Source organism: Sorex fumeus, unplaced genomic scaffold (genome assembly GCF_029834395.1).
Source record: "Sorex fumeus unplaced genomic scaffold, SorFum_2.1 ptg000032l, whole genome shotgun sequence".
Classification (NCBI taxonomy): domain Eukaryota; kingdom Metazoa; phylum Chordata; class Mammalia; order Eulipotyphla; family Soricidae; genus Sorex; species Sorex fumeus.
Window position 1 is genome coordinate 11840047 of NW_026606089.1, and position 14732 is coordinate 11854778.

General features: G+C 46.7%; 1 protein-coding gene across 2 annotated transcripts in view; it reads right to left on the reverse strand.

The window, feature by feature from the left end:
* NF2 (NF2, moesin-ezrin-radixin like (MERLIN) tumor suppressor) overlaps positions 1 to 14732 on the reverse strand; it is a 96148-nt gene that overhangs the window by 23483 nt on the left and 57933 nt on the right. For both annotated transcript variants that reach the window (XM_056116575.1, XM_056116576.1), the window contains exons 7-10: positions 12566 to 12641; positions 8740 to 8874; positions 5004 to 5078; positions 1184 to 1297 (exon numbers count right to left, since the gene is read on the reverse strand). In XM_056116575.1, coding sequence (XP_055972550.1) covers positions 1184 to 1297; positions 5004 to 5078; positions 8740 to 8874; positions 12566 to 12641 — 400 coding nt within the window. The remainder of the gene's footprint in view (positions 1 to 1183; positions 1298 to 5003; positions 5079 to 8739; positions 8875 to 12565; positions 12642 to 14732) is intronic.

Sequence of the window (14732 nt, forward strand, 5' to 3'; positions counted from 1 at the left end):
CCGGGGGACCCTCTGGGATCTGAGTCAAGAGCGGTCACCAGCTCCACCGAGCAGATGAGAACGCCGAGGCCGAGAAGGCGAGTCACTCTTGGGCGCCCACACTGTGTCCTTTCTGGTGCCCCCTGGCCTACAGTCGCCGGGTGCGGGGACACACGGGACATGCGGTGGCGTGCAAACACCATTCTCTCCCAGCCCACAGCCCCGGGAGCTCCTGATTGTTTTCAGGTCTCACGGCTAGGCTTCACTCCTGAGAAAGAGGTGGAGGAAGGCTCTTCTTCAAGTTTCCCTGAGACCCTAGTTTAGCTCAGGTCACTTTTTTTTGGAGGGGAGTGCGGCATTCCCCATGACCCATTCCATTTCCTCCGAAGATGGAGGCATCTCAGGTAAGTGGAAATAGGGAATGCTGTCTTGGAAAGCAGAGCAGAGAGCTGATGCAGCCTGGGGCCAAAGCAGGGGTGGGGGAGGGGGGTTTGCTTCAAGTCTCAGGCTGGGGGCAAGCCTCTCGAAGCAGGGGTGGGGTGTGCTCCAAGTCTCAACTGGGAGCAAGCTTCTCCAAAGCTCCCTCGAGGCTCCCTCCCACCTGGGAGCAGTTCCCGGGCTAAGGATGCCCCTGGTGAGTCCTGAGGGCAGCTGATGGCAGCCACTGTTTCTCTTTTAGCGGTTCATCCAAAACCACAGCCGACACTCTCAGCATCGCGCCGCGCACGAGCTGTGTGGATTTCAGTGCGTGAGCGAAAGGCCCAGGAGTAGAGAACAAGGTGCAGACTGTCCGCTGGCTGAGCCCTGCTCCTGACGCCTCCCCCAGCGGGAGCCGCGCACTGGGGCTGACCTGCAGTGGGGGAGGCAGCCAGCGTCTAATTAGCATTCCGGCAGCAAGCGCTGAAATGCCTCCATGCGTTCTATCACCATCTAATTAGAAAAGGAGACGGCTGGGCAAAGGAGACAGGCAAGCAAAAAAGCAAGTGAGCTACCTAGACAGATGGATGGAGACGGGCGGCTGGCGGGATGGAGGAGGCCTTGGCCACCCCCTCGCCTACCGTCCTTCAGTACCTGGAGAAACAACTAGGCGCATTTCTCTCTGTGAAGCTTTTCGCCTTTACGCCTCTTCCCTGCAGCCCGGGACCACTGCCTTCCTCCCTCCCAGCAGTTACCACAGCCCTGCAAATATGGTCTCAGAGCTCACCTGCTTCCTGGCCTTCTCCTCCCGGGCCTGGGCCTTCATCTGCTGAACTTCCAAAGAATCGGCCTTCCTCCTCCTCATAAAAAGGTCATGGTTCCCAATGCAGAGCTGGAGAATCTACGGCGACGAAAGCAGAAGAGTCAAACTCACCAACTGACTTCACTGCCTGCCAACTTGCCCGCGCACCAGCCAGCACCTTGTTCTGAGCATTCTTGGGAACAGCTGGAAATCTGCAGAGGAAACCAGGAAGGCTAGCACCAAACCCTGCTGACTCGCCCCTCTCTTTTTAAATAATTGTTCTTTTGGAGGCCACACCCAGTGGTGCTCCGGAATCCCTCCTGGCCATGTTCAGGGGCTCATATGTGGGGTCAGGGATGGCACTAGGGTTGGGTACTTGCAAAGTAAGCACCTTCCCCTCTGTACTATCTCTCTGGTCCCAGTAACTGTTCGTTTTACTGGGTATGGAAATGGCATAATGGTTACATTTTTTTTTTGTTTATTTGTCTGGGACACACCTGGTGGCGCCAGGGCTTACTCCTGCCCCTGCACTCAAGAATCACTCCTGGCTCAGGGCTCGGGGACCATATGGGATGCCAGGGACTGAATTCAAGTTGGCCACAAATGAGACAAGTGCCTTACCTGCTGCACTACTGCTCCAGCCCCCAGTAACACCTCCCCCCCAGCTCTGTTGTTACTCGTTATGATGACCTGATGACCGGGACCCACACATCAGACTGCAGTGCTTGCTAAGATTTGTGCGCCCCGAGTAATGGTGCTTGTGCCCATGCCGGCCAGGGCTCAAACTTGTAGGCACACAAGTTAGAGTCACAGTTTTTCGCTTTACTTCCCCCCTTGCCCTCCCATTGTTACTGTGATGAACAGGAATCTAGCCACACTGGGACGTTGGGTTCAGACACGTTAGTGTGGTGCTCACTCACACACCTGTTTGGGGTAGGTCAGAGACGACCCACTCAGTTGTGGCTCTAGGGGTCATAGACAACACACTGGATGGTACCGGGACCAACCTCATGAATTCATGGGCTCACACCCACAAGGAAGGTGCTCTATCACCGAGCCTGTCCCTGGTCCCCTGCTAATGACACGTGAAGTGAACGTGCCTCAGATGTGCTGGGGGTCAAAAGTCACACATGTCGAGAAAAACAAAGGACACGGTAGCATGTATTCCAGATGCACCCCATTCTTCAACTCAAAGGGTGGGCACAATCAGGGAGGATAAGAGAGTCTGTATATTGGCTGGACTGTGTTGACAGGTTATCCACATGGGGAAAAAATAAGTTGGATGCCCCACCCTTACACCATATATAAAAATCAACTTCAGAAGAAATAAAGTGTTTTAGGGGCGGACCGATGGTACAGCAGAAAAGGCATTTGTCTTGCATGTGGTTGACCCCAGGTTTGACTGATCCCTGGAACCCCATCTGGTCCCCCAACCCCAACCAGGAGTGATCCCTGAGTGCAGAGCCAGGGGTAAGCCCTGAGCATTGCTGCATGTGGCCAAAAGAAAGAAAGAATGAAAGAAAGAAAGAAAGAAAGAAAGAAAGAAAGAAAGAGAGAGAGGAGAAAAAAAGTGCGGAATGTATAAATGTAAACATCAAGCCCCTGAACAAATATTTGACAGAGAGATGAGATTGGCCAATAAATATATGAAAAGATGTTCAACCTCATTATTACATATGAACATGTAAATTAATCTGATACCAAAATACCTCCATATATATATATGAATGACTAAAATATTTCAAGATTAACATATGAGTATTAAGCATATAAAGCCAAAAGAAAATCTCATCCAGAGCTGTTGGCTCTGCTAATTAATTCAACTTCTCTGGAAAACAACATGTCATAATCTTGAATTTGGACATATGCTACATCCTTACAATGATACTTTAAGGAAAAAAAGTGCAAAGGGGTTAATGCCAACACCAGGACCGTCCCAGATGGGGTTGTGGTGGGGGTAGGGGATCATGAGGGGAGCAGGGGGTGTCAAAGATCAAACCAGGGCCTCCCACACATGAGGCACGTACCTGACTACTTGAGCTGTCTGTCGACCCATCCCTAATTTTTAAAAATTTTGTTCATTTATTCTTTTTACCCCCTCACCCTTCTGTTGCTTTTTCGGTTGTGCACCAGGGGTCCTGTGCGTGAAGTATCCCGCAGGTGTCTGAGGATCTCACACACACTTGGTGGTAGGGCACTGAGGGTCACATACTTGTGGCACCGGGGATCATCACAGCAGTGCCAGGATTTGCCCTCATCAGTCTGGGGCAGTACTGAGGATATCACTCCTGCAAGGTGGGCACTCTACTGCTAAGGCAAATTTCTGAAGAAACTTACTGGGGAAACTATTGCCCCGGGTACTAAGAGGCAGAGATGAAAATTGTCTCTAACAGCTTTGCTAAAATGGCACAGAAGCAGAAAGCACTTAATTGTCCATTAACAAGAGAATGGTGGAAAAACATACATCCATATAATGTAGTATTATACAGTAGCAAAAATGCTGGTTCATATTTTTGGGCATCACACAGAAAAAACTTTTAAAAAATAACAAGTAAATAAAGCAAGTCACCAAAGAATACAGTTATAGATTTATAACTCTATTTACTTGTTATAAAAAATATCTTTAAACTTTAAAAAATAACAAGTAAATAAAGCAAGTCACAGAAGAATACAGTATTTATATACACTTCAAAAGCACATAAAACTTTAATAATAATGCATTTTTTTTACCACAAGGTGAAATAAAGTGCTGGGGGCAAGCTGAGAGACAATAAACACATTATTCCAACAATGAGGGCCCTGGAGGAAGGAGTGGAACAAATTAAACTAACAGGGAACTAGCAGGAGGGATTTCACAGTATTGGGATTATGGTACATTTGTTGTTGTTGTTGTTTTGGGGCCATATCCGGCAATGCTCAGGGATTACTCCTGGCTCTTTGCTCAGGAATTACTAGGCGGGTCTCGGGGGACCCTATGGGGTGCTGGGGATTCAAACCTGGTCAGCTGTGTGCAAGGCAAGTGCCCTACTTGCTGTACAATCTCTCCAGCCCCATGTGCTACATCTTAATGGAATAGGGATGGGATATATAGCTGTTTATTTTTTATTTTTATTTTTATTTTTTTTGCTTTTTGGGTCACACCTGGCGATGCTCAGGGGTTACTCCTGGCTTTGCACTCAGGAATCACTCCTGGCAGTGCTCGGGGGACCATATGGGATGCTGGGAATCGAACCCAGGTCGGCCACGTGCAAGACAAACGCCCTACCTGCTGTGCTATTGCTTCAGTCCCTATAGCTGTTTATTTTTGCCTCTCATTATGCCTTAAATTTATTTACACTTGTACTTTTATGTATAAGAAATAGTTTAATAAAAACTGTATTTAAAAAATTGTTCATCACAAAATTTAGGTTGAATTCTTCAGATTATATCAAAGGGGAGGGGGGAAAGTCTGTCAAAACCATTAAAGATGGAAAAATGCAAATCAAAACCATAATGAAATATCAGCTCACACCAGTGAGATTGGTTGGTCTCAAAAGGATTGCAAACATGTGTTTTGAGGACATGGAGAATAAAGGAAGCCTGACACACGGCTGGCAGGAATGCAAACAGGGGTGGCCTTGAAGAAAGCGGTTTGGAGATCCTTAAAACAATAAAAATGGAAATCCATCCCCCTACTAGGAAAAAAAAAAGGCCTGTCAGAAAAGTGTGCTATCAAGATGTCACTCTACATAAATTTTGAAAATAGAAATTTCTAAAAAAACTAGTTATTATCACTGTAAAAAAAAAGACCAGAATTTCAACTTACCAGTTTATTAACACGAAGCTTTGAAGAGTTAAATTTGAAGACATCAATTTTCTTATCCAGTGGTTTAATAGTAAACTGAAAGAAGAAAGCAGGAGAGAGTTTCAGCTGGACAGCCTACAATGTCGCCCCCAACCGGGAAAGCCCCCGTCAGCAGCTACCACACTGGCCGAGATCTAGCAGAAGCCTGTGCACTGTCCCGGCTTCCTGGCACCCAGGCACCAAAACACCACGAATTACACGCCTCTGAGGGAGACTGTGAAAGCGCTGAATTCCGCAAGGTGGGCTCTTGGCACCAGCTTGGAAACTTGGAAACCTGAAATAAGAACCCTTGATGGGCCCAACCTTGAGGCCAACTTTGGAGAAACTCTAGAATCCAAGGCAGGTGCCTTCAGGATGCTGAGAAGCCAGCTGGAACAAGGCTTTGGTTACTCAGGACTTTACACTTTAGGTTAGTGCCTCATCGGGAGGCAGCAGCCACAGCATCCTGGGAGTTCAGAGTGGACCTACCGTAAGTAGGACGGAACTTAAGCTGGTCTCAGGCAGATCTGACAAAGAAACTAAAAGGGTCATTCTAGATAGGGCAGGCGAGAGAAACAAGGTGGAGACTGAGCACTGTGTGAGGGTGTTTAATGGTTCTTTTTTTTTGCTTTTGCTTTTTGGGTCAGCGATGCTCAGGGGTTACTCCTGGCTCTGCACTCGGGAATCACTCCTGGCGGTGCTTGGGGGACCATGTGGGATGCCGGGGATTGAATGCAGGCGACCACGTGCAAGGCAAATGCCCTACCACTATCGCTGTACTATCACTTCTGCCCCGTTAATGGTTCTTTATTCCCTTTCCCTTTATTGCTTTGGGCCACACCCAGCAGCACGCAGGGCTTACTCCTGAGTCTGTGCTCAGGACTTCTGACTCTGTGCTCAGGGAACCACATGGGGTGCTGGGGATCAAACCCAAGAAGGCTGCGTGCAGGGCAAATGCCCTCCAGCCCCTTCCCTTAATCGCTGTTGTGATGACTGGGGATGGTACCACACTTGCAAGGTTCCCCAGGGGTCTCACCATTTAGTTGCAGGGCTTGCACACATTCTGGCTGGAGGGATCACCAGGGGTCACTGTGGTGCTCACACAAAGTTTTCAAGAGGGGACACACCCAGTGCAGATTGCTCTCCCTTGTACGGTGCTCACCATGTGCTGGAGGTGGCATATAGCTGCTGAGATGGCACATGGCATATGCAAATGGCATATTCAGGGCTTGTGGACAGCACTGGGGATGAAACGCATGACCTCATGCTTGCAAGGCAGGAGCTATGAAGCACTGAGCTATCCTCTGAGCCCCCTTAACAGCTCTTAGATGACACCATGGACTTAGGATGAGGGGATGGTGAGTAGTCAGGTTGGATAGTCAGGGTTAAAGGTTCCAGATCGTGGGGATTGTCTGATGTTAACAGAAGTCATCACACTTTAGTGTGAAGACGATAGCAGAAGAGGAATATACAGTTCCTGAAATGAAAGGGGAGAGAAAGGTGAATGATCAGGAGAGGGAGAGTCATTAGTAGAACCAGGTCCAGACCACCAGGCTGGGAAGCACCTAAAGGACAAATTAAACGGTAGGGCTAAATCATAGTACAGTGGGTACGTCGCTTGTCCTGTGTGCCGCTGTCCTGGGTTCGATTCTGGCATCCCATATGATATCCGGAGCACTGCCAAGAGTAATTCCTGAGTGCAGAGCCAGAAGTAACCCTTGAGCATTGCCGGGTGTGACCCAAAAAGCCAAAAAGCCAAAACAAAAAAAACAAAACAACAACAACAACAAAACAAATGGTAACTGGGTAACTGCTGTCCTCAACCATTCCTGAAGACAGCCTCAATTTCAAAGGTACGCTTTAAAAATGGGTTTCAGACACTCAAGGAGAATGTGTTTTTCATGAAGGAACCCTAGCACACAAGGTCCCTCAGACAAAAACTGGGAGAGACCTTCAAGTACTGAGCTGGGAGTAGCACCCCCACCCAGCACTGCTGGGTGTCGCCACACAGAAAACAAAATCAATGAATAAAAATGGTTATTTCTGAGCTGGAGAGTCAGAAGAGGGGTAGAGGTGCTTGCCTTGCATGTGGCCAACCCTGGCATCAATCCCTGCCCCCCAACTTTCTAGGTGGATGTCGGGTGTATGTTTGGGAAGATAAATTCTTGGGTATTTCTTTCACATGTTACATTGCTCAGTAAGGGATTAGTACACTGAGGACAGAAAATGATCCTTTGTTCCCATTTTGATTAAGTTAACTTAGAAGCAGTACTGCTCTTGTATGGGGTATTGTGAATTCTGGGAGTTTATTTTTGGTCTTGCGGGCAGACCTTGGCGCTGTCAGTGGGGAAACCATAGGCTCTGTATCACTCCAGGGTGCACACAAAGAATCAATGGATCACTGAAAATAAACCATTTCTGTTTTGACAGCATGGCTGTCATGCATAACTGCCAAGACGCTGTCCTATTATGTTGAGTCAGCTTGGGGTCCTCTTACTGCGTGAGTTATTGACATGACGGAACATGATGGTACTGTGTCCCCAGAGAGGGGAGATTAGAGTTTATTGTTTCAGGCTATACTACGGGAGACTTTAGTTCTTAGGGTTCTATGAAGAACGAGTGTTTTGGGAGCCCTTTAAGCACACAAATGTGTGGATGTGCAGTAAATAGACTATAAAATTAGCAATGAAAAATGACCCTATGGTGGCACACCTACTGCTTTAAGTCATGTGGAGTTTTCAATTTAAGTACTTAAAAAAATACCTAAATGCTCTTCTCCTGGGCTAATGACTTGTTTAAAAAAAAAAATCAGAGTTTTGATTTACGATGCTCAATCTCATCAAGCATGGCCAAGTGATTTCAACCATAGACTGGAAACCAGGGGCCTGGTGTTCCTTTCTTCAAGCTGCTACCACAGAAGAGGAAACGGGAAGGTGCTCCAAGGAGGGGCTCTGCGGGCACCTGCGCCATCTCTATCACTCACACTGCGCTCAGCATGCTGGCGGTAGGGGCACCATCCCTGGGCACCGCTACGGACCACTCTGCAGTCAGTGCCCCTGTAATCCGGGCTCATCCTCTGTGTTCACCAGAAAAGCAGGGTAGGATGGCATCAGGGAGCTCGGCGCTGTTATTCCACTCACCAGCCCCAGGTCACCTGATCTCTCTGCACCTCCGCTTCCTGACAGCATACAGTGAACCAAACCACGGCCCCCGGTGCCCAGCAGTCTCGGGAGGAATGAATCAGAGTCAGGGTGGAAGGGTTTGCAGGCACGAAAACACTGAGTGTGGTTATCTTCGTCATCAGGCTCTTACAGGGCAGTTAAATATGACAAGAGTTGTATTACCACTTGAGTTGCATTATCACTTCTGTGAGGGCTGAGGAAGGATTTTTCTACATCTTTGCTTCCCACACAAAACCTAGCCTAATGTAGATGTGGGATGATTTCTTTAAAATTCACAAAGAACAAATGAATGAATGGACACACATCACAGCATGTGAGCAAAGTCACTATCTTACACAGATATATTTGAATTTGAGCTTAGTGTGTGAATCTAAATTATTCAAATTTCATTATCCTCAGCTGCCTGCAAGCAAGTTAGTCTGGAAGGACTTCATTGAGATCTTGAAGAAGAAGAAGAAGACTGGAGGGGACTGCTCAAGTCAAAGGGAAAACAGGTGAGCCACTGAGCCATCCGTGGGGGCACTTGTCTGTCCTACCTCTTTGTCGCTGTAGGAGATGTTTCGGATTTCATTCCACGGGAACGAGATCTTGGGGGTCAGCCTGTTTTCAGGGTCATAGATGTGAAGCCCCAGAGCATCCACTCCAAGAAGCAGTTCTGTGCCCTTTTTGTTCTGCAGATTCAATAAAGAAGAGCTACTGTCAACACCAGCTAAGGGCTCAAGACTTTACTCAGCCTCCTAGAAAACCTGGCATGCACTGTTACAGATGAGAGGACAAGTTTCAACAGGTCCCAGCTGAAGTCACAGCTCTCTCCCCTAACCCAGGAGACTCCTGCTTCCTGACTGGCCAGGCAGAGGCAAAACTGTAATATTCTCGTGACTTAAATATCACAGAGGGAAAACTGGGGTCTTTTGTCACTGCTTTGGTGACTAAAGTGGAGACAATCTAAATGCTGTTACCTCTAATAACCAGGTTATCATGGGCACAGAATAAAAGCCCATAAAATTAAACATTTATGTTAAAAAGCAATTTGACAATTAGAAAGAAAATTTCATTTATTATCACCCTGGCATCTAGAAAGAAGATTTTAATTAAAGCTTGAAACATTTTATGGTATCAAAATTGAGGCCAGAAGGATAGCACAGTGGGTAGCGACTAGCCTTGCTCATGGCTGTCTTGGGTTCAATCCCCAGCACCCCAGCTGGACTCCTGAGCACTGGCAGGAATCATCACTGAGCACAGAGCCAGAAGCCCTGGGCACTGTTGGGTGAGGCCCCAAAACAAAACATAAACTGTACATAAATAGTATTTTAATAAAGCTATTAAAAATTTAATCAAGAGGGCTAGGGAGAGAACTCATCAAGCTGGGGCCTACCCTTTACATGTGGGAGCTCCAGATTTGATTCCGAGCACTGCATGGTCCCCCAAGCACCACCAAAAGTATTTCCTGAGCAATGAGTCAGAATAACTCTGAGCACCACCAGGAGCAGCAGCCAAACCGAAAGAATAATAATAAATAAAAATCAATTGAGGTCGGGACGTAGCTCAGTGGCAGAGTACAAGTGCTGCATATATGAGGTCTTGTGTGTGTGTGTGTGTGTGTGTGTGTGTGTGTGTGTGTGTGTGTGTGTGCGCCACGCGCCTGCGCTACCTGTGCTATATGTATGCCATTACCTCTGAGGATGGTTCTGGTCAGCAGCCAGAGTACAGGAACCCTGGACCCAACTGCCACTAACCCAGGTGGGGACCGTGAGGCACATGCTCACCCCGACACAAGCCTATGGGCCCTGTGCTCTAGCCCTTGGAAGACTGTGGAAGGAAGCTCCCGACACAAGGACCTATAATACTTGGTTTCTTGCTGACAAGGAAATTGAACCTAGACTCAAGGGCAAGAAAACAGATCTGCAAACTGAAAAGGTGCTTGGTCTGGGATGACAAGCACCGATCTAGCAGCAGGCGGCAGCCAGAGAATTGAGTGCTCTAAGAAAAAAAATCTTTTACTGCTCCAAATACCCTGAAGTCAGGCATGATCACCAAACCAAGAGAGAAGCTGCTCTGCTTGTGTGCAAAGCTCCTAAAACTACCCTGTTAACTAAACAAGTGATCTTTGTAATTTTAAAATCTGCAGTGCATTTTGAAAACAAGGTATTTCACTATGTGACTACCTGCTTCAAAATAAAACAAGCAATCAAAAAATAATTCCACCTTTTGCTTCCTATTTCGTCTCCAACACTTCTAGAGATTAGAGAGGTAGGACTCAAGTCAGCCTCTTAAAACTGTTTTAAGTATGTTTCCCTTATTTAACAGTAAAAGTTCAGGAACTTAATGATTAAGTTATTAAAATATCCATTAGCTGTGTCAATTGTGAATATAAGAAACACCTATAAATATATATGTGTATATATATCTATATATCTATCTATATTAGTCAAATTACTCCCTAATTGAGAAACTGAGTAACTGAGTTTTGAGGATTATACACACTAGTTTCCTTTTCACACCAGTTTCCTCTTTTTTTTTTTTTTTTGGCTTTTTGGGTCATAGCCGACAATGCACAGGGGTTACTCCTGGCTCTGCACTCAGGAATTACTCCTGGCAGTGCTCAGGGATACTGGGAATCGAACCTGGGTTGGCCCTGTGCAAGGCAAACATCCTTCCTGCTGTGCTACTGCTCCAGCCCCACACACTAGCTTTCTAAAGTTGGATATAGATTTCTGGGGCAGGAAGAGCAGGGTCGACAAATATCACAGAAATGTGCCAAATTTGTTTGAGCTTAAAGATACCAAACAATTGGACTGAGGAGATAGCACAAAAGGGTGAAAACTAAGTTCAACAACTGACACAGCACGATCCACCGAACACTGAGAGTGGACCCCAAGCAGTGAACCAGGAATAGTCCTCAACCCTACCGGGTATGTCCTGTGGGACATTTACCTTGCGCGTGGCAGGCCCAGATTCGATCCGTGGCATCCCAATCGGTCCCTTGAGCCCCGCCAGGCATGATTCCTGACTACAGATTCAGGAATAAGCCCTGAGCACTGACCGGTGTGCTCCGCACCGCCCCCCCCCCCAAAAAAAAGAAAAAAACTTTAAAAAATAGCCTGTTTCATTATTACGAAGAATCTTTTAGGCACTTGTTTGCTAATAAAATAACTTCTCAAGGCCAAGGATGTGACTCAGCAGTAGTGCACAGGCCTTGCGCATGTGAAATTGATGGTTCTATCCCTGGCATGGGAAAAAGAAGGGAAGGAAGTGGAAAACAGAGAGGAGAGAGGGAGGGAAGTGGGAGGGAGACAAGGAGGGAAGGAAGGAAAATAATTTTTCCGTGTGCTTTATATGAAACAACCTGATAAAACAAAGAAACAACGAGCAAACAAACAAAAACAACCCCAACTAGGAAACAAACAAACTGAAAGTTCTTGGAGCTGGAGCAATAGTCCTGCAGGGAGGGTGCTTGCCTTGCACACGGCAAACCCAGGTTCAACCCCCAGCACCCCCTATGATCCACCAAGCCCCACCAGGAGTAATGCCTGAATACAGAGTCAGGAGTAAGTCCTGCACACTGCTGGCCCAAAATACCCCAATAATAATAAATAAAAAGCCCTCTTAAAATATTTGAAATGCTATTGACTTAGCCAAATTTAACTCAAAAATGTACAGAAGCCACTAAAAGAATGCCAGGCCTAACTCTGAAAACAAGGGCAGAGTTAACATCTTTTCGACGTCTTTTCATCTCCAGCCTGGAACCAGCACGGAAATACTTGAGCAAATCCCCCGAATGTCTGTGAAAGGAAACGCCTGTGCGCCACATCCAGCAGCGGACCCTGGGGAGAAAGATGCTGGATAGGACGGGCCTGGGCAGAAAACAAATGCTCTCTAGTGCAAAAGCAGCGGATTCCCAGAGGACTGCGGGCTATTAATAGTCTGAATAGAAAACCAATTAGGCTGCTACTGAGAACAAGCATCCCCACCCAAACAAATCAGTAATCTATAAATGTAGCTTGACTCTCCTCATGTCCCGGGGGGAAGAAAGTATTTACAGATGCTCCCCACGGGCCAGATCTCTGAGAGCCAGAAATAATCAAAATGCTACTCTCAGGGCATTCGAACAGGTTTCTGCTGAGCCAAGGGCCAACCAGCAAGTCCCTCTCCCCCAGGCCCAGCCGATACTTAATTGCCGAGGATCTAATTGAAGTCCAAAATAGAAAATTGGACTATACCCCTTTCTCCCCTTCCTCTTTCCTTCTCTGCCAGCGAACCATTAAAGTCTGGCGCCCCAGAATGAGGAGGGAACCCACTTAAGCAGTCTGTCCCTGATTCGCTCTCCGGGTGCCCAGGGGACGCCGCGGGGCTGGGACACACCCGGATTGCAAAGTAGTTCACACCGTACATCTCCAGGTCCTGAGCTATCTTCAAATACTCCATCTCTGCTTCATCCCTGTAAGGGAAATGAAAGACACTGTCAAAAGAGCTAAGTGGAAAAACCGGAGGGCAGGTGCACACCGCACGGAGTGTCGGCCCTGCCGGGAGACACCAGCCAGAGTGGTTATCAGCTCTGCCCTTTCCCAACCCCCCAAGTCGATTAATCCCATTGAGGTCGGGCAGAATTTCCCAGCCCCATAAAAACAAGAGGACAGATTCATTACAGTGTCTTTTGGCTTCAATTTCACGCTCTGCCCTTGGTAAATAGTGACACCCGTCACAAGTAATTCGGAAAAACCTTGTGGTGTGTTATCTTCTCTCCTCAAATGGATTTCAGTGCCCATATTTTATTTAAGTCGTTGCTTTACCTTTAAGCTTTTGCTTCCTCTTCAACTAGAAAGTTTGGGGAAGGCAGCAACTTTGCAAGTTACCTGAGAGCTACTTTTTCGCATCTTATTTCTCTGAGTGGTACTGGGTACTAGGGCCAGCACCATCTGGGTTGTAAAATCCAAGCGAGGTCACCTTTTTCTAAGTTATGAGTCAAATTTATAGTAAGCTCCTGAAGCAACAATGACTTGCAAAAAAATTTCCAAACAAGTACAGTATTGAAATGTTTTAATTCTCCCTATGACCTTGCCTTCCTCCCTCCCTCTCTGCCATCTCAAAATGCTCTCAAATGAATTTTAAAAATGCAACCTGAAAAGAACACCAAATGTGGCCAAGCAGGTGGAACAACCAGAAATCGCACACTGCTGATATAAATTGGTGCAATTACTTTGGAAGATTGTTTGACATTATTTGTAATAACAGAAACCAGAAGAAGACAACCCACCAATCTAAATGTCTATCACGAGCAGAATGGATAAAATAACTGTGGTTTATTAATACAGTAGAATTCTACAAGGCAGTGAAAATGAAAAAAAAAAATCTACTGCTACATGCTACACACCAAAATTTCATATACAACGCTAAGAGATAGCACAAAGGGTTAGAGCACACGTTTTTGCACACCAGAGGCCCATGTTCAACCCCCAGCACCAAAAGGTCCCTTGAGCACTGCTGTAGTAAGCCCCCCACCCCCACCCCACACCCAGTACTGCCAGGTCTGGCTCAAAAACAGAAAGAGAAATGCAGAGTCAAGAAGAGGAATGTAAAAAAGAGAAACTGACTATATTCCTATAAAGTTTAAAACAGGAAGGATTAAACTAAGGGGTTAAAAATCAGGAGAGTGGGGCTGGAGCGACAGCACGACAGGTAGGGCATTTGCTTTGCACGTGGCCGACCCGGGTTTGATTCCCAGCATCCCATAGAGTCCCCCAAGCACCGCCAGGGGTGATTCCTGAGTGCATGAGCCAGGAGTAACCCCTGTGCATCACCGGGTGTGAGCCTCCAAAAAGAAAAAGAAAAATCAGGAGAGCGGCTGACTCTGGGGAGGAAGGAGAGAGGAAGTAACGGGGAACATGTGTTATCTGTCACCTGATGTTACCTGATCTTTTGTTTCATCCACTTGTCAGTATGTATGTTGTATTTCTAAGTTAAGGAAAGAAAAAAAATAGCAAGGGATGGGAAACTGATTTGAAGAGAAAAGCTTTTGATATTTTCTTTTTTGGGGGACAGGAGTCCCAGTGTCAGGGATCAAACCTGGGGCCTCTGGATGTAAAACATGTGCTCCTGTTCTTTGAACTATTTTCTCCTGAGAAAAACGTTTTGCTTTCTTGTTTGTTTTCAGATCCACATCCAGCGGTACTCAGGGGTTACTCCTGGCTCTGTACTCAGGAATTACTCCTGGCAGTACTCAGGGGACCATATGGGATGCTGGGGACCGAACACTGTCTTATCATTCTAGTTCCAACCAAAAACGTGGGCTTTTTGGTTTGCTTTTGGCTTTTAGAGTCATACCTGGCGATGCTCAGGAATCACTCCTGGCAGTGCTCAGGGGACCATATGGGATGCCAGAGACTGAACCCCTGGTCTGCTGCTTGTGAGGCAAACACCCTACACGCTGTCCTATCCCAGAATGTCTTAAAGGCTAATGACAAGACAATCAATTCTCAAAGTTAATTAACAATCAAGACACAATTTTTACCTTTCAGATTACAAAAGTTAG